Source organism: Vigna umbellata, chromosome 2, assembly GCF_029865625.1.
Source record: "Vigna umbellata cultivar VRB3 chromosome 2, Vumbellata_1.0, whole genome shotgun sequence".
Classification (NCBI taxonomy): domain Eukaryota; kingdom Viridiplantae; phylum Streptophyta; class Magnoliopsida; order Fabales; family Fabaceae; genus Vigna; species Vigna umbellata.
The window spans coordinates 18,137,110-18,156,842 of NC_142166.1; the positions used below are offsets into that span (position 1 = coordinate 18,137,110).

The following is a 19,733-nucleotide window of genomic DNA, read 5'->3' on the forward strand; positions in this document are numbered from 1 at the left end:
GTATTGAAGGTATACATCATTACCTCATTCCAGTCATCTGTAATGACTGCTCGAATGATGGTCTTAATCCAACACATCACATAGAAGCCACATTCCCATGAATCTAGCTGGTGGTTACACTAAAATAACAAACTAAATAGTTAAGAATTTAGATCATTCAATAACATAAATGAAAAGGAAACTATAAATGACTTACAACCTTTGGATACAAAATTTGAACCAGTTGACCACGAGATTTACCAATAACTCTGTACAGATTGAAAACACAAAGTATAATTAATATGACTATTTTATCATAAAAGTTAAAGGTGAACATCAAATTCAAAGTCATTTTTGGAGAAACACTTACCCTTGAAGCATGGTTCTCAACTCAGTTTTCATCCTCCTGTGCAACGAACAAAAAAATATAATTTTACATTGTTTGGGAATGATTACCATCAGCTGCCAGTGCGACCTATCACGAAGGACAAATAGTTATTCAACTAATTAACGAAACTATAATAATAAACTGACCACATATAACAACACCTACCCGTCAATGTATGGCACAAGGTATACGTCTCTTTTTGACTCATCCATCCATGTTTGCAAATAATCTTGTCTGTTTTGAAGTGTGTTACCAGACGGTTGAATGGTCTGAGGTTCAACAAATCCGTACATGGAAGACCGACCTTGGTCTACAACGATTGTGTCCATGTACCTAAAACAACAAAGTTAAGTTGTTAGAAACTATATAACAATGTAAATAAAAGTAATATGAAAGACCAAATTGAGTAACTTACATGCACCACAGCTGAATGATGGAAATATTCAACATCCTGTCTCCCCCAATCACCTCCAATGCATCAGAAAATGTGATATAAACTGGCACATGTGGGGGAAGACCAAATACCCTCAAATCCCAGTAGAGTTCTAATGATGCTTTCTTTAATCTGGGTAATTTTGTCACTAACTTTGATAGAGGATCATCCTCCGCTTCAGCCATCTCATCATCTTCATGTATGACTGTATCATGAATTGGCTGCTTCTGAGGACGTGTGAACTGAAGATAAGAATTTACGTCAAAGCTTTGTCAACAATTATATGAAGAATAAACATAGAAATACTATTTTAAAAGACATTATACCTGTGGAGTAGCGATGTGGGACATGATCAATGCTCTAGGCCATGCAATAAATGATCCTATGGCCTCCCCCACAAAGTTAATTTCTGGAGTGGGTACAGGCACCTGAGCCTGGGGATCCCGAACCTCGTCAATGGTCACACGCACGTGCTGGGGTAATATGGCAACACCATGAATGGTCTCCCCTCCCTCAAGCACTCGTCCGACAGCCACAATGCGTGGGGGATCCCCATCAACCAACAGCTCATATTGACCGCTATACTGAGTGGGGTCTACAGCAGAGCATGATCCTTTAGTGCTGACACGAGGTGGTGTGGGAGTTTCATCGACCCCCATGTTGCCTTGCGTCATGGAATGCAGCTTTTCTTCAAGTGCTCTTTGTATTTGTTTTTGTTCTTGTAGCTGCTCCATGAATCGTTGCTCCATTGATCTCATGCTTTGGTTGAGTCTTTCCTCCCATTGAAGATCCATCTGCCTCAGTGTCTCCTGACTCATTGATTGGGGGGTTTTCTGTGTAGGGCCAAAATAGTCACGAAGACCAATCGCCCCAGGAACTCCACGTACACGTCCTGGGTGCTCGGGCCTTCCAATGGCCGTTGTCAGAATGTCGTCCCTACCTTGGCCAGCAAATGTGCCCTGAGTCTGCTGCTCAACCAACTCATCCTGCACATAAAAAAACCAAGTTACTTAGAAGACATGCTGTGATAAATACACAATCAAATAACTGCTTATAATTTGAACTTACAATTCTCTGTGAGATCAAGGCAGCTGAGGAAGATGTCATGTTCCCATCAGATTTAGTCCGAGCAGCCTTCCACAGCTCGTACCTAGCAGGTGCAGGTGCTAGGTCCGGCGACTCAAGTCCCAAGGCATCGGCTCTAGACTTTCTCAGTTTCTTCTCCAATTTTGCATATCCACCTCGTGATAACAAGTGGGGTGCGTCGTTTAACCTTTGTCTTTCTTGGGCGGCTAACCTTTTATCCTGTGAAACCATGTATATAAGTAAGTGTAAAATCATAAAAACTCAATGAAAGACGATCTTAAGAAACATACCTTCCATTCCTCAGACTCTCTAGATGCACGAAACTGCATCCAATCCTCCTTTGTGAAGGTATAATGCTGAGATGGATTTTCATGTTGTCTATCTCCAAAGACATATAGTCGTGTCAGCCTTGTCTTGAAATCCCTCCATCTTATCGCTATATGCGATAACACTTTCTTTCTGATTTGCATTGTGTTTGGAATATCAAAATGTTGCTGTTTAAAACCAAAAACTTGTTACCAAAAGAAAACATAACAGATAAGTATATCACAAATTGCATGAAGTCTAAACATACCTGAACATCTTGCCATAAGAGGTTCTTGTCGACCTCTGGGACGTCATCCCAACATGCATGAAGGATAGAGACATGACTTTTTGCTAACTTGCCCAAATAACTCCTAAACCTATCAGCATTTGGCCCTGATGGATGACCTGATCTGGGGTCAATGTCAACATGCCTCCTCTGACCATCCACGCGTCCGGATGTCACATCTGCCACTCGGGTAACGCCTCGTCCACGTCTGCTCTTTCCCGATCCTGAGTCTGAGGCCGACATACCTGAAAAAATATACAACGTTAGTAATAATTCAATTATGATGAACATACATATAAAGTCAATAAAAGTGAAAATATTAACCTATTAATTAATTGTTTTTTCCCAAATGCCTTCGTTGTGATCACTACGAATTGCCTGCATTACATCGGCAACGTCATCAACTGGGTCTTCAGTGGGTCTACATGCAACAGATGTTGTCTCAAGTATATCAAGAGAATCGTCATCCTCATGTCCATGCATGTTTCTACCTTCTAAAACCACTGACCATTTGTTATTCGATGGATCACTTACGTAGAATATTTGTCTTGCTTGACTAGCCATGATAAATGGTTCATCAGTGTAATTCATCTTGTTCAAGTCTACCAATGTGAAACCAAGGTCATCCATCATGACACCAGAATTTATATCAACCCATTTACACTTGAAAACTGGTACTCTAAAAGTAACGTAATCAACTTCCCATATTTCTTGTATTATTCCAAAATAACTGATGGATGCTGTGATTGGATTTTTGTCTTTAGAACTAGCAAAGTGCACAGCCTCAGCTTGTAGTGTGACGCCACTATTTTGAACTCTGCTTTTGTCATCTTCTACCTTTGTCTGAAACGAAATATTGTTTATATAGTACCCACCATATGTAATGACCTCTGTGTTCGGCCCACGAGATAACCTCAATAAAGTTTCAGAAACATGTGGAGTCGCATACATCTTTTTCTTAAACCATCCCAAGAAGGTTTTCACATGTTCATTAAGATGCCATTTTTCACTCATTTTTGGGTTTGCTGCCTTTATTTCATTAACGTGGTCAGAAATGTAAGGAATCACATCAACAGTGTTGTTTAAGACGTACAAATGAGCTTGGTGAATTTCTTTTCTGCTAACACTTTGAATTCTCACACCTCGAACACCCTTACCTTCACATTTTCCTTCATTTTTGCTCTTGGGAAGACCGACGGGTTCACAAGATGGCATATAACTTGAACAAAATTCAATGGCTTCTTCTGCAACGTATCGCTCTATGATTGAAGCTTCTGGTCTATACTGATTCTTGACATATCCCTTTAAGATCTTCATGTATCTTTCAACTGGGTACATCCACCTTAAGAAGACCGGCCCACATATTCGAATTTCTCTGACTAGATGAACAATCAAATGTACCATGATGTCAAAAAAGGAAGGTGGAAAATACATCTCCAATTGACATAGTAGTCTTATTCCCTCATTTTCCAATTCATCTAAACCTCGAGGGTCAACAACTTTCTTGCAAATGGCATTAAAGAAAAAACTCAGACGTGTCAGAATACCCCTAACAGAAGGAGGTAATATACCTCGAATAACAACTGGTAACAACTGTTGCATCAATACATGACAATCGTGAGACTTTAAACCAACTAGCTTTAAGTCTTGCATAGACACAAGGTTACTAATGTTTGAAGAATAACCTTGCGGAACCTTCACACTTCTTAAACAGTTACAAAAACTTTGTTTTTCTTTTTTGGAAAGTGTGTGACAGGCTGGGGGCAGATAGGTGCGTCTTCCTATTATCTGTGGATGTAACTCAGATCGGATTCCCATGTCAGCCAAATCTTGTCTTGCTTTTATTCCGTCTTTGCTCTTCCCTTTGACGTTTAATAAAGTTCCGATAACACTGTCACAAACATTTTTTTCAACGTGCATCACATCAATACAATGTCTAACATCAAGTTCACACCAATATGGAAGCTTAAAAAATATCGATCGTTTCTTCCAGATGTTCTTTGCATAGGTACTTTTATGATGTTTTCCAAACACAATGTCAATGTTTTTCACTTCGTTGTACACCTCTTCACCATTCCGGGGTCTGCACACAACCTCATCCTCAGCACTTCCATTAAATGCTTTTTTCAATCTACGATAAGGATGATTACGAGGAAGAAATTTTCGATGTCTTGTATATACTGTCTTCTGACCATGCTTCAACTGAAGGTAACTAGTGTTTTCTTCACATATGGGACATGCAAAATGACCTTTAACACTATAACCGCTCAAGTTTCCATATGCTGGGAAATCATTTATAGTGCAAAACAACATTGCACGCAAACGAAACTGTTCCTGAACATGTGAGTCAAACACGTCGATGCCTTCTTCCCACAACAATTTCAAATCATCAATTAAAGGTGCTAAGTAAACATCAATGTCATTTCCAGGTTGTCTAGGACCCGATATCATCATGGACAACATCACATATTTTCTCTTCATGCACAACGAAGGAGAAAGATTGTAAATCATCAACATAACTGGCCACGAACTGTGTTTGCTACTTAAGTTTCCATAAGGATTCATACCATCAGTTGCAAGTGCAAGCCTTAAGTTTCTTGGATCTGCACCAAATTCAGGGAATTTGTCATCAATCTTTTTCCATTGTGGAGAATCAGCAGGGTGTCGAAGAAGATTATCGCACTTTCTTTCGTCAGAGTGCCATTTAAGGTTCTTTGCATCTTCTTTAACAGAGAACATATGTTTGAACCTAGGTATTATAGGCAAATACCACATCACCTTAGCAGGTGCACCATCATTACCTTCATCACTAGTGACTCTGTCAGATTTCTTTTTAAAACGGGATAAACCACATGTTGGACAATACTTTAACGAAGCAAACTCCTTTGTGTACAAAACACAATCATTAGGACAAGCATGTATCTTTCGATATTCAAGACCCATTGGACATAAAATTTTTTTGGCCTCGTAATTACGAATAGGTAGAGTATTATTTTCTGGAAGCATCTCCTTCAACAACTCCAACAACTCGGTGAAACTTTTATCGGTCCATCCATTCCTTGCTTTTAAACTAAACAATTTTAAAGTTGAAGACAGACGTGTAAAGTTCGAGCATCCTGGGAACAACGGTTGCTCTGAATCATTAATAAGAGAATCATACAAATTAGCCCTTACAAAATTATCTTCACCGACATCACGTATCATGTCCTCTAAATGGTCACTCATCCATTCTTCCACATAATCCGTTCCTCGTGACGTGGTTTGCTGCTCCAGTAGTTCTCCATGCCAAGTCCAAACGGTATAAGTCCTCATTATGCCGTACATGAATAGATGGTCACGCACATTGCCTAAGTCTTACCGTATTTGATTAAGACAACGCACACAAGGACAAAAATATGTCCCGTTGACAGACTTAGCATTTTGTTCAACGTATTGCAAGAACTTTGAAACACCCTTCTCATATTCTTCACTGATGCGACGTTCCTTCATCCAGCTTCGATCCATACTATGTTCGTAAAATCATTAGTTCAAGTGTTTTAACTCTCACAAGGTTAGGCCCTACCCATTCAAAAAAACTAATTTTCATAATTATATCAGCCACGTGCATTGAAGTCTACATCATAAAATTGATAAGATTTCGGCAGCATTTCGCATTGGTCTCCGAAATACACGAAATGAGAGTAGTCAACGATGACCACAATCAAATATGCATCCGGAGAACAACACAAGTACTGAACCGAAATTTTATCAATCTTATCCTTAAACTCCAAATGACATGGAATTGCAAATTATGGAAATTAATTTTCTCAAACTGTCCAATCGGACAATTCAAAATTTAACACAAACGATTAAAAGATTAATCGTTTGTCTTAAATTTCAAACGGGAACTAAGTGTCACTCAATGATTTGATACTTATATAATACACAACTAATACAGATATATTCAAAAGCCAATTACGCAGTCACATTTTACAGTAAAAAACGTGCATTCACAAAACTCAATTACATGCATACAAAAAATTTTCAACCACCAAGCTAACCTGAAAAGTAGATTCGAAATGAAAAGGATGAAAACGGAGGAGTGAACGGCCTAAAACGCAGTCCAAAAACAGTCAAAGAAGTCGTCCAAGAACACGCAAGAGTCTGCAAAAAAACGGACCGAAAACAATTTTTAATCGGTTCAAATCAAAGGTATTTCATCACAGAGCAATGTAATCGGATTGAAAATGAATTTAAACGGTCCAAAAACGAGAAAACTCACCTGGAAATCAATGGCGCAGCAGCGTTTTGCGGAGGAAGACGATGAACAGTGCGTTTCCAAACGTTAACTGGTCACGGGTTCGCAGGAGCACGATATTATACTCTTAGACGTCCGGCGAGCTTGTGGACGGACGTCTATAATATTATAGACGTCCAGTTCGTCACTAATGTGACGTCTTTGAGGATTTAAAAATGATATTCGCGGGTGGGTTTAAACGTCAGTCCTTGGTTGCGCCGACGTCTGTAATATGATAAACGTCCGTTTTGGGGGGCTGACGTCTATTATATTGAACAACTGAACGTTTCAACTCCCCATGGCAGGCCCTCAACGTCGGTCCTAAGAGGGCCCGAATGTCTATAATATTATAAACGTCCGGCCCCGCATATTCGACGTCTCAGGACCTGAAGAGAATTAAATATCCAACCACCCTGTCAGTACATTAAACGTTCGGTATACGGGCTCGGACGTCTATAATATTATAGACGTCCGTGCCCGCCGAAACACAGACGTTTAAGGACCTGAAGAGAATTAAATATCCAACCACCCTGTCAGTACATTAAACGTCCGTTATGCGGGCACGGACGTCTATAATATTATAGACGTCCGAGCCCTCCCAAAACGGACGTGTAAGGTCCCTACTTGGGAAATTGAAACGTTCAGCCTCGTAGACGTCCGTCCCCCTGACACGGACGTTTAAGGGCTGCCATGGGTACTGATAACAGTTGAAAAACTGTTATTTTCATGCTTAAAAGTGATACTAAAAGCAACCTTTAGACTTAGAAACTAGCTTGAAATCATGCATTTTGTTTATATTTTCAGAAATAAGAGAGCTGGACAGGTTTATGCTTGATTTGAGTGTTTTTGTGCAGGTTTTGAGGTGAATTTGGTGAAAGAAGTCAAGAATGAGAGAGAGGACATTAGAAAAGACAAGAAAGAGTGCAAAAAGGAGAAGTCGAAGGCACCGCTCAGCGGCAAACTACCGCTGAGCGGCACTCAAGAGGTGGCGTTGGAACCGCTGAGGGGCAAATGGCCGCTGAGGGGAAGAAAGAAGACGCGTAACCACCGCTGAGCGGTAAATGGCGCTGAGCGGCACTTTTTGGGCTTGGGCTTTTGTAATCTTTTGTAACTCTAGATTAGTATATAAGGGCTTGCACGTCCTTTAGTTAGGGATCTTTGGCAGAAACGAGGCAAACACTCTCTCTTCCACCCCTTTGAAGGAGGATCTTGGATGCTCAGGCTACCTCTTCCACTTTATTGGGTTTATTCTTTCATACTTTCATTGTTATTCATCTAGGTTCACCATGAATATGGTGAACTAAACCTTGTATGTTTGTTGGGGAATCAATGTAATCTCTTGAAGCTCTCATATATGGATTTGTTGAATACATCTTTGAATTAAGACATATGCTTTCTTTTCATCATTAGTTAGGGTTTTTCCTCTTTGCTCAATGCTTGCATTGTTTAACTCATTCTAATGCATGATTATTGGTTTTGTTGATACGGACACGTACGGGGAAATCTAGATCCGGGGAATTTCTCCCAATATTTTACTGACAACATTATATTGGTTGCCTTAAGCTCCTGCACTCATGAACTAATCATTAGGAATGCTAGGAATTGTATGAACTATTTGATTAGGGAGAAGCCATCTAGAATGGTACATTAGAGAGTGGCATTAACAATGATGATTTGAAAGAGGAATTCCTAAAATATATGAGAGTGGATGAGATGAAATTGACCCCCAACAACATATTCATTCATTTAATCCATTGAAAGTGTTTATCTTATGTCTTTGCCATTGATCAATTCATGCATACATGTTTATTTTCGTCTTGCATATTAAAATTTCAATCATTGTTTTCTTAAGTCTTAGCTAATCAAGAAATCACATAACTAAACTAGGCCGTGAGTCCTTTGGGAAGAACGATACTTGGTCTTACCAAGTTTTATTACTTGAACGATTCGGTCATACTTGCCGATTGTGAAACAAGTTTGTGACATCATATTTTGGTGCTTACAAATTTGTCCATCAAGTTTTTGGCGCCGTTGCCGGGGATTCGTGGTTTAACTGGTTAATTTGTGTGATTATTGATTATCTTTGACTTATTTTTTTTATTTTTAATTTAAATTTCGAATTTTTTTAATTTTATTTTATTTTTCTGTTTATATTTTTCAGTTTGTATTTTATTTGATTTTATTTTATTTTTCTGTTTTCTGTTTTTCTGTTTTCTATTTTTATTTTCTGTTTTTTTTTATTTTTCGGTTTTTATTTGATTTGATTTTATTTTATTTGATTAGATTAGATTTTATTTTATTTTATTTTATTTTCTGTTTTTATTTTTATTTTTTTTTGTTTTTATTTTTCTGTTTTTATTACTTTATCTTTTTATCTTTTTAGATTAGATTAGATTTTATTTTATTAGATTTTATCTTTTTATCTTTTTAGGTTAGATTTTATTTTATTCTTATTCTATCTTTTAGGTTAGGTTAGATTTTATTTTATTTTATTTTATCTTTTAGATTAGATTTTATTTTTTAGATTAGGTTTTATTCTATTTTATTTGATTCTATCTTCATTCTATCTTCTAAATCTTTTATCTTCTTATATCTTTTCAATCTTTATTTTCTTCTATATCTTTTTGTGCTAACAATTGTTTTAGGGTTTTGTGCCTAATGTCTGCAGAATGCAATTTGGTCAAGAGTTTAACTATAGGGGCACTCAATTCTACCAAAGTAATCTCAACCAATGGTGGGAACCTCACTCAAGCATGGATCAAAGCCAATTTTGGCAAGCTGCTGGACAATTTGAGAACCAACCACAACAACAATGGCAGCAAAAATCCTCTCTATCAGAAAGTTTGGAGGACACCCTTCAACGATTTTTGAAAAGTTCCGACTCTACTCAGAAAAGCATTGAAGAATCATGTAAAAGGATGGAGATGCACTTTCGTTACATTAGTCAGAGATTGGATGATGAGGTTAATACTGAAGTTAACCTTAAGGAGGAAGGGCAAACCAATGTCACTGAAAGTGACAAGATTCTTGATGAGAAAAAAATAGAGGGAGATGCGGAAAAGATAGAGAGAAAAGAGAAAGAAGAGTTGAGTGAGAAAAATAAAGATGAAGAAAAAGAGAAAGAAGTGGTTGAGAGAGAAGAGAGAAAGAAAATTTGTGTGAAGATAAAGAAGTTGAGGAGAAAAAGAGAAAGGAAGAAAAAAATAAAAGAAGAGAAAAAGAGAAAATTTAGGGAGAGAAAAAGGAAGAAAAAGAAGATGAGAGGAAAGAAGAAGAAATCACATGAAAAATCACATCCTCATCTAAAGAAGAATCATAGGAAGGAAAAGAAATTTAAGTGCTTTATGGAAATCTTCAAGAAATTGGAGATTAAAGTTCCTATGGTTGAGACATTGCAACAGGTTCCTGGTTTGATCAAATTTCTGAAGAAGTTCAGTAGAAAGAAGAAAAAGAAGAAGGAACTTGAGGTTGGGTCAAGCTAATGACGTTAAAAGAGCGCTTGCTGGGAGGCAACCCAGTGATTTAAGAACTTTTGATTTTATTTTGGTTTTGTAATTTTTAATTTGTGGACTTTATTTTTGTAACTATTTTGTTGGAGATAGCATCTACTGAAGGATGCTAGGTGGTTAAGTATCTACTGAAGGGTACTATGTTTGTAACACCTACTGATGGGTGTTGGTAAGAAAATTTTGCACCTACTGATGGGTGCTGGTAAGTTGGAAACACCTACTGATGGGTGCTGGTGGAATTTGGGTCAGGCTCGTGACGTTAAACAAGCGCTACCTGGGAGGCAACCCAGTTGATTGATTGTTTCTGTTTGTTTATTTTTAGGATTTGCATAAGCATTTTTAACATTGAATTGCAGGGAACCTATGAGGGGTATGCTAGGAAGGCACGTAGGTCAAGAAAAGAAGGAGAGGAGCACATCACGAAAGTGCCGCTGAGCGGTATTTTACCGCTGAGCGGTACTCTCGCAGACTGGGCTTTAGTTCCCCTTAGCGGGACCCGAGCCCATTAGGGTATTTTTATACCCCAAGCTGCGTTTTAGGGTTTATTTCCAGACTTCTCTCTGCACAAATACTTCCACACACCTTCTCCTAGGTTTTCCACATCTTTTCACTCTTCCCTCTTAAGAAAATCTCTCTTCTATTCACTTTTATACTAGTGTGCCATCAAAGTTTGGGGTTGGAAGAGAGCATTCTAGTTTGGAAGCATTCTCATATCATCTAGCATCTCCACCCAAGTAAGTAAAATGCATTTTGTTCATTCTAGGGTTCTTGAAATTGACTGTGATTGTCAAAGCATGAATATTTAGGAGTTTTGATTTCTATGCATGATTTGATGATATATTTGATGTTTGAACCGATTAAACTGCTTGATTATGAACTGGAAAACTGAAAATTGCATTTGGGTGGAGTTAGGACAGTTTAAAAACGAGATTTGCAAAAATCTGCAGATCACCGCTGAGCGGCATTTACCGCTGAGCGGCACTCTGCCAGATTTGCTTTTTCTGGTTTGTTGCGTGTTTGAATGTGGCACTGGTGGCGCTGAGGGGAAATTCTGGCCCTCAGCGGTGGTTTAGCTTCAAAAGGAGTTTTGTTTTGTGTTTACTAATGATTAACATCATGTTCTGTGGTTTTGGATTTATGTTTGAATGCAGGAATGGCATCCTCTTCAGGAAAGAGATTGAAAACCATGGCAACCAAGAGAAAGGAAAAGGAACCAGAGCAGCCCCATAATGGCAGGTTCCTCTCTAGGAAACATGAGAAGCACTTTAGGGTGGTTCAGGACAGGAGACTTCTAATGGAGAGAAAGGTTGGAATGATACCTAACTTTGCTCCTCAATTTGGAGAGCAAGTGTTAGGGAATGATTGGGGGAAGCTAGCCACTTATCCATCACCTGCCAACATAGCTGTGGTGAAAGAATTCTACACCAATGCAAAGAAGATTGGTGATTATCCAGCTGAGAATTATTTGGGCTATGTTAGAGGCCATGCTATCAGGTATGATCCTGAATCCATCAATAACTTTCTGGATACTGTGTGGGCTGGTGAGCAATGCCAGTTTGCTCTTAGCATGGAGGAAGGTGCTGACTTTGAGGATGTTGAGAGAGTATTGTGCATACCTGGAGGACACTTCCAAAGGAATAGATCTGGCTCAGTGGTTAATATTAGGAGGACAGATTTGACTCCTCTTGCAAAGTATTGGATGGCATTTTCTCATGCCAACATTCAGCCATGTTCACATGTGTCAGATATTACTCTCAGCAGGGCACTCTTCATTTACTGTGCTATCAGAAACTTGAATGTTAATATTGGGCAGGTGATAGCTGATGAGATTAGTGTGTGTGCTAACACCTCAAACAACAAAGCACCACTGGGACATCCTTCTTTGATCACTCACCTTTGCAAGCTAGCTGGGGTGGACACTTCTGTTCCACCATTTGAGAGGCCAAGAAAAGCTATAGATGAGGCCTATTACAGACAGTACTGTGGAGGTGAGGAGGCAGCCCAGCCAGTGCCACCACGCCAGGCTCGTAGAGAGAGAAGGCCAGCACAGAGCAGGACTTCTGCTGATACTCATGAGGCAGAACCATTCCAGATGAGGGACATGTATATGTCTCTTATAGGTGCTCAGTTGCAGTCCATCCACAGAGGGCAGGTGGCCACGGCTGAGATGATAGTGGGGATGTATGATACCCCTCCAGCACACAGGTGGACTATGGATGAATTCCATAATGTAGTAGCTTGGCCAGAAGAACCAGTACATGGAGAAGGAGCTGGAGCAGCTGAAGCTTCAGCTAGAGATATGGAAGAAGATGAAGCTGAGGAGGAGGATGCATTTGATGAAGATGATGATGAAGAGGAAGAGGAAGATACAGAGAGCTCGGACTGATGAGGAGCTGAGATAGCATTTACTTATGAATGCTATCATATGATTATGCTTTTGTGGTTTAAGTTTTCTGAACTTATTTGTTTTTGTTTTTAGATTAGGGTTGATGTACTCTATTGAACACCTGGTTCCTTATGATGGTTTGCTATTAACTGTGATTGTGTGATAAGTAATGATTGAATGATGCTTATTGATTGATTGATGTTGAGATGATGTGCACATTTAAATGCTTATACAGGTGATTCACAAGCTTTGTGAACAAATGCATAATATCATGATTGTGATTGTGAAATTAAGCAGGATGTGCATGTCAAATGTGAATGAGCTTATATGTGAGGTTTTGAGCTCCAGAGTTGTTATTGTTGAATGTTGTTACTTTGAAAGCATGAATGACTTTGCCCAGGTTTTCTATGATTGAATCAATTGCTTGTTTTGCATCATATGATCAAAGGCCGTGTTTTTGAAACCCTTTTATTGGCCAAATTCATAAAGTTAGCCTTCTAAAAGAGAACACGTTGTGTTCTATCCTTTGAACCCTTAGCCTTAAATATACACTGAACACCCTTGATTGAAAATCTTTACCTTGAGTTAAGTAGAAGATCTTGTGTGGTATTGTTAAATGTTCAAGTTTGGGGTTATTGGGGAAACATGAAAAAGGAAAAAAACATTGAGCTAACAGCTAAAAAGTAAAAATATGCAAAGAAAAGAAAAGAAAAAGAAGCAAAGCTCAATGCAAATGCAAAAGCAAAGGCAAAAGAAAGTTGGGAATGAATAAGAAGATTGTGTTGTTATGATTCTCTTAACTCAAGGATTTTGTGATCCAGAAAAACCAATTTTCTTGTTAGCCCAACCACATTATAAGCCATTGAAAAGTCCTTGTGATGATGCATGCTTGTGAATGTATTTGATTGTGGTTAAATGAAAGGCAAAGTTGATTCATGTGACATTGTGATAGTGGAGTGAATGAGTGAAATACTTTACCTCTTATACACTTGTGTGTTGAGTGAAACACTTTACCTAGTGAGGAAAGATTCCATAAGCACATGAACATCCATGCTTAATTGATTGATCATTCATGAAAAATAGCATTTGTTGGAACTTAAATGACTTTGTGAACACTAAAGCATGTGCACATCTTGAATTAACTCTTGGTCATAAGTTTGAGTGAAGTTATTACTTATCTTGAAAAGAGGATTTTGAATGAGTGAACCATCATATGAATTGGTTGGAGATGGAGTTACATTTTATTTGCTTGAGGACAAGCAAAGTTCTAAGTTTGGGGTTGTGATAACAGTTGAAAAACTGTTATTTTCATGCTTAAAAGTGATACTAAAAGCAACCTTTAGACTTAGAAACTAGCTTGAAATCATGCATTTTGTTTATATTTTCAGAAATAAGAGAGCTGGACAGGTTTATGCTTGATTTGAGTGTTTTTGTGCAGGTTTTGAGGTGAATTTGGTGAAAGAAGTCAAGAATGAGAGAGAGGACATTAGAAAAGACAAGAAAGAGTGCAAAAAGGAGAAGTCGAAGGCACCGCTCAGCGGCAAACTACCGCTGAGCGGCACTCAAGAGGTGGCGTTGGAACCGCTGAGGGGCAAATGGCCGCTGAGGGGAAGAAAGAAGACGCGTAACCACCGCTGAGCGGTAAATGGCGCTGAGCGGCACTTTTTGGGCTTGGGCTTTTGTAATCTTTTGTAACTCTAGATTAGTATATAAGGGCTTGCACGTCCTTTAGTTAGGGATCTTTGGCAGAAACGAGGCAAACACTCTCTCTTCCACCCCTTTGAAGGAGGATCTTGGATGCTCAGGCTACCTCTTCCACTTTATTGGGTTTATTCTTTCATACTTTCATTGTTATTCATCTAGGTTCACCATGAATATGGTGAACTAAACCTTGTATGTTTGTTGGGGAATCAATGTAATCTCTTGAAGCTCTCATATATGGATTTGTTGAATACATCTTTGAATTAAGACATATGCTTTCTTTTCATCATTAGTTAGGGTTTTTCCTCTTTGCTCAATGCTTGCATTGTTTAACTCATTCTAATGCATGATTATTGGTTTTGTTGATACGGACACGTACGGGGAAATCTAGATCCGGGGAATTTCTCCCAATATTTTACTGACAACATTATATTGGTTGCCTTAAGCTCCTGCACTCATGAACTAATCATTAGGAATGCTAGGAATTGTATGAACTATTTGATTAGGGAGAAGCCATCTAGAATGGTACATTAGAGAGTGGCATTAACAATGATGATTTGAAAGAGGAATTCCTAAAATATATGAGAGTGGATGAGATGAAATTGACCCCCAACAACATATTCATTCATTTAATCCATTGAAAGTGTTTATCTTATGTCTTTGCCATTGATCAATTCATGCATACATGTTTATTTTCGTCTTGCATATTAAAATTTCAATCATTGTTTTCTTAAGTCTTAGCTAATCAAGAAATCACATAACTAAACTAGGCCGTGAGTCCTTTGGGAAGAACGATACTTGGTCTTACCAAGTTTTATTACTTGAACGATTCGGTCATACTTGCCGATTGTGAAACAAGTTTGTGACATCATATTTTGGTGCTTACAAATTTGTCCATCAGGTACTTGAAAACGTTCAGCTATAAACGTTCAGCCTTTTAACGTCCGTCTCCTAGGACGGACGTTCGCTGAAGTATAAACGTCCGTCTCGACCAGGGACGGACGTTCAAAGGCTGCACATCGTTTTCACTGTTCAGCCTAATAAACGTCCGTCACTTAGGACGGACGTTCACTCAAGTATAAACGTCCGTCTCGGCCAGGGACGGACGTTCAAAGGCTGCACATGGATTTTCACTGTTCAGCCTAATAAACGTCCGTCACTTAGGACGGACGTTCACTCAAGTATAAACGTCCGTCTCGGCCAAGGACGGACGTTCAAAGGTAACACATGGTTTTCACTGTTCACCTTATAAACGTTCAGTTGTCTGCGTATTAAACGTCTGTCACATGGGACGGACGTTCAATCAAGTATAAACGTCCGTCGCGGGCAAGGACGGACGTTTAAAGAGCTGATAGGTGTTTACTAATTCAGCCTATTAAACGTCCGTCACCTAGGACGGACGTTCATAACATTATAAACGTTCGTCTCGACAAGGGACGGACGTTCAAATGGCTGACACGTGTTCACTTGTTCAGCCTATTAAACGTCCGTTACCAAGGACGGACGTTCAGAACATTATAAACGTCCGTCTCGGGCAAGGACGGACGTTCAAAGAGCTGATAGGTGTTTAGTAGTTCAGCCTATTAAACGTCTGTCACCCAGGACAGACGTTCATAACATTATAAACGTTCGTCTAGACAAGGGACGGACGTTCAAAGGGCTGACACGTGTTCACTTGTTCAGCCTATTAAACGTCTGTTACCAAGGACGGACGTTCAGAACATTATAAACGTCCGTCTCGACCAAGGACGGACGTTCAAAGGGCTGACACGTGTTCACTTGTTCAGCCTATAAACGTCCGTCACCAAGGACGGACGTTCATAACATTATAAACGTCCGTCTTGATCAAGGAAGGACGTTCAGAGGCTGACAGGGGTTCAATTGTTCACCCTATTAAACGTCCGTTTGGCAACGCTGGACGTCTATAATCTTATAGACGTCCGGCTCGATCCAGGACGGACGTCTACAGTTCCACTTATTTACTAATATGCCACCGGTCAATTATATACGTTGGGGCTTTTGTGGACGGACATCTATTGGGAGACGTTAAAACCCCTTTCTGCACTAGTGTGATAACCCCAACAATATACTCATCCATCTAATTCATTGAAGTGTTTGTATTCTGTTTTTCTCCATTGATCAAATTCATGCATACATATTTAATTACTGTCTCTTGCATTTAAACCTACAATCAATTTGTTCTTAAGTCTTAAATATTCAACAAATCATATAGCTAACTAGGTCGTGAGTCCTTTGGGAAAACGATACTTGGTCTTACCTAGTTTTATTACTTGATACGATTCGGTCACACTTGCCGATTGTTAAACAAGTTTGTGGCGTCGTTTTTCGGTGTTCATAAATTTGTCATCACATACTCATCCATCTAATTGGTTCAAGTGTTTGTGTTCATCTTTTCCATTGATCAAACTCATGCATACATGTTTATTTATTGTCTTTTGCATTTGAAACCTATAATCAATTGTTCACAAGTCTTAAATAATTAACAAATCATATAACTAACAAGGCTGTGAGTCCTTTGGGAGAACGATACTTGGTCTTACCGAGTTTATTACTTGATACGATTCGTTCACACTTGCCGAGGGTTAAATAAGTTTTTGGCGCCGTTTTTCGGTGTTCATAAATTTGTCATCAAGTTTTTGAAACCTATACTCAATATCGACAAAATGAAAGATCATGCAATTGAATGAGTTAAACAAAGCATGCATAGAGTATAGAGAAAAACCCTAACAATTAATGAAGTAAAGCATATATAATCAAGAATCAATTCAATACATGAGAGTTTAAGAGGTTACATCTTTCCCAACAACAAATAAGGTTTAGTTCTCCATCGTCATGGAAGAACTAGATGAACAATGGAATGAAAGAATGGAAGAGATAGAAAAACCCTAGAAAGAGAAGAGGATAGCCATCACAATCTCCAAATCTACCCACAAGGGGTGAAAGTGTGTTTCTGTGTGATGACAAATTTATGAACACCGAAAAACGGCGCCAAAAACTTGTTTAACCCTCGGCAAGTGTGACCGAATCGTATCAAGTAATAAACTCGGTAAGACCAAGTATCGTTCTCCCAAAGGACTCACGGCCTAGTTTAGCTATATGATTTGTTGATTATTTAAGACTTAAGAACAAATTGATTGTAGGTTTAAATGCAAGAGACAATAATTAAATATGTATGCATGAATTTGATCAATGGAGAAAAACAAAATACAAACACTTCAATGAATTAGATGGATGAGTATATTGTTGGGGTTATCAATTTCATCTTATCCACTCTCATATATTTTTAGGAATTCATCATTCTTTTCATCAATGGTAATGCCACTCTCTAAATCACCTTGCAAGAAGGCCTATCCTTAATTACGAGTTCATACAATTCCTAGCATTCCTAGTAATTAGTTCTAAAGTGCAGGAGCTTAAAGGCAACCAATATGCTATTGGGAGAAATTCCCCGGATCTAGATTTCCCCGTACGTTCCCGTATTGACAAAATCAATAATCATGGCAATGAATGAGTTAAACAAAGCAAGCAATAAGCAAAGAGGAAAAACCCTAACTAAAGATGAAAGAAAGCATATATCTTAATATAAGACGTTAAAACACAAATTCCATATATGAGAGTTTCACAAGACTACATTGATTCCCCAACAACAATACAAGGTTTAGTTCACCATATTCATGGTGAAACTAGATGAACAATAATGGATGAAAGAAAGATAGAACCCTAGAAAGAGGAGAAGGTAGCCTGAGCATCCAAGATCTTCCTTCAAGGGGTGGAAAAGAGAGTGTTTGCTTCGTCTCTGCCAAAGATACAAACCCTAGGACGTCCTAAAGCTTATATACTATTCTAAAATTACAGAAAATTAGGCCCAAGCCCAAAATAGTGCCGCTCAGCGGTAAACTACCGCTCAGCGGTAAGTGCGTGAGTTGTTTTCCTCCCCTCAACGGCATTTTCACACCTCAACGGAGCCAATGTGGGTTTCTGAGTGCCGCTCAGCGGTAAACTGCCGCTGAGCGGTAATTACGCCTTCTCCTTTTGCAATTTTTTTATGTCTTTTCTGATTCCATCTCTATACTTCTTCAGTTCTTTCACCAAATTCACCTTAAACCTGCTAAAAACACTGAAAGCAAGCATAAACCTGTCTAGCTCTCTTATTTCTAAAAATATAACCAAAAGTATGATTTCAAGCTAGTTTCTAAGTGTTAAAGGTTGCTTTTAGTATCAATTTTAAGCATGAAAATAACAGTTTTTCAACTGTTATCATAACCCCAAACTTAGAACTTTGCTTGTCCTCAAGTAAATAAGATGTAACTCAATCTTCTACCAATCCTTATAATGGTTCACTCATTCAAAAATCTTCTTTTCAAGATAAGTAAAGACTTCAATCAAACTCATGACAAAGATTTCAATCAAGACATGCACATGCTTTGGTGTTCACAAAGTCACTTAATATCCAACAAATGCTATTTTCATGAATGATCAATCAACTAAACATGGATGTTCATGTGCTCAATGAATATTTCCTCACTAGGTAAAGTGTTTCACTCAAACACAAGTGTATAAGAGGTAATCACTCATTCACTCTACTATCACAATGTCACATGAATCAACTTTGCCTTTCATTTAACCACAATCAAAAACACTTACCAACAAGCATCATCACAAGGACTTTTCTATGGCTTATAACGTGGCTGGGCTAACAAGAAAATTGGTTTTTCTAGATCACAAAACCCTTGAGTTAAGAGAAACATATAAACACCGTCATTCTTATTTATTCCCAACTTTCTTTTGCATTGAGCTTTGCTTTTTCTTTTCTTTTCTTTCTCTTTTTCTTTTTCTTTTCAAATACTTAATTATTAGCTCTTAGCTCAATGCTTTCAATTTCTCTTTCTATTTTCCAACAACCCCAAACTTGAACATTTGGCAATACCACAAAATATTTTCTACTTAACTCAAGATAAATCTTTTCGACAAGGGTTTTCAAATCATGTTCAAGGCTAGAGGTTCAAAGGATAGAACACATAATGTTCTCTTTTAGTGGGCTAAATTTATGAATTTGGCTAATAGAAGGGTTATCAACAAATGGCCTTGATCATATGATGCAAACAAGCAAGTAATTCAATCATAGAAAACCTGGGCAAAGTCATTTATGCTTCCAAAAGAATAGTATTCATTCACACAAACTCTGGAGCTCAAAACCTCACACATAAGCTCATTCACATTTGACATAAACATCCTGCTTAATATCACAATCACAATCACAACATCATGCATTTGTTCACAAAGCTTGTGAATCACCTGTATAAGCATATAATGTACATATCCACATCAATCAATATCAAAGCATCATAGAGCATTACTTTAT

General features: G+C 38.4%; 1 protein-coding gene across 1 annotated transcript in view; it reads right to left on the bottom strand.

Moving 5' to 3' along the window:
* Positions 1 to 473: 473 nt before the first annotated feature.
* The window catches only part of LOC148203541 (uncharacterized), a 36,314-nt gene continuing 17,054 nt past the window's right edge, over positions 474 to 19,733 (bottom strand). Inside the window, exons 2-3 of the mRNA XM_088107644.1 lie at positions 783 to 1,786; positions 474 to 700 (exon numbers count right to left, since the gene is read on the bottom strand). Coding sequence (XP_087963770.1) covers positions 1,121 to 1,786 — 666 coding nt within the window. The 3' untranslated portion in view covers positions 474 to 700; positions 783 to 1,120. The remainder of the gene's footprint in view (positions 701 to 782; positions 1,787 to 19,733) is intronic.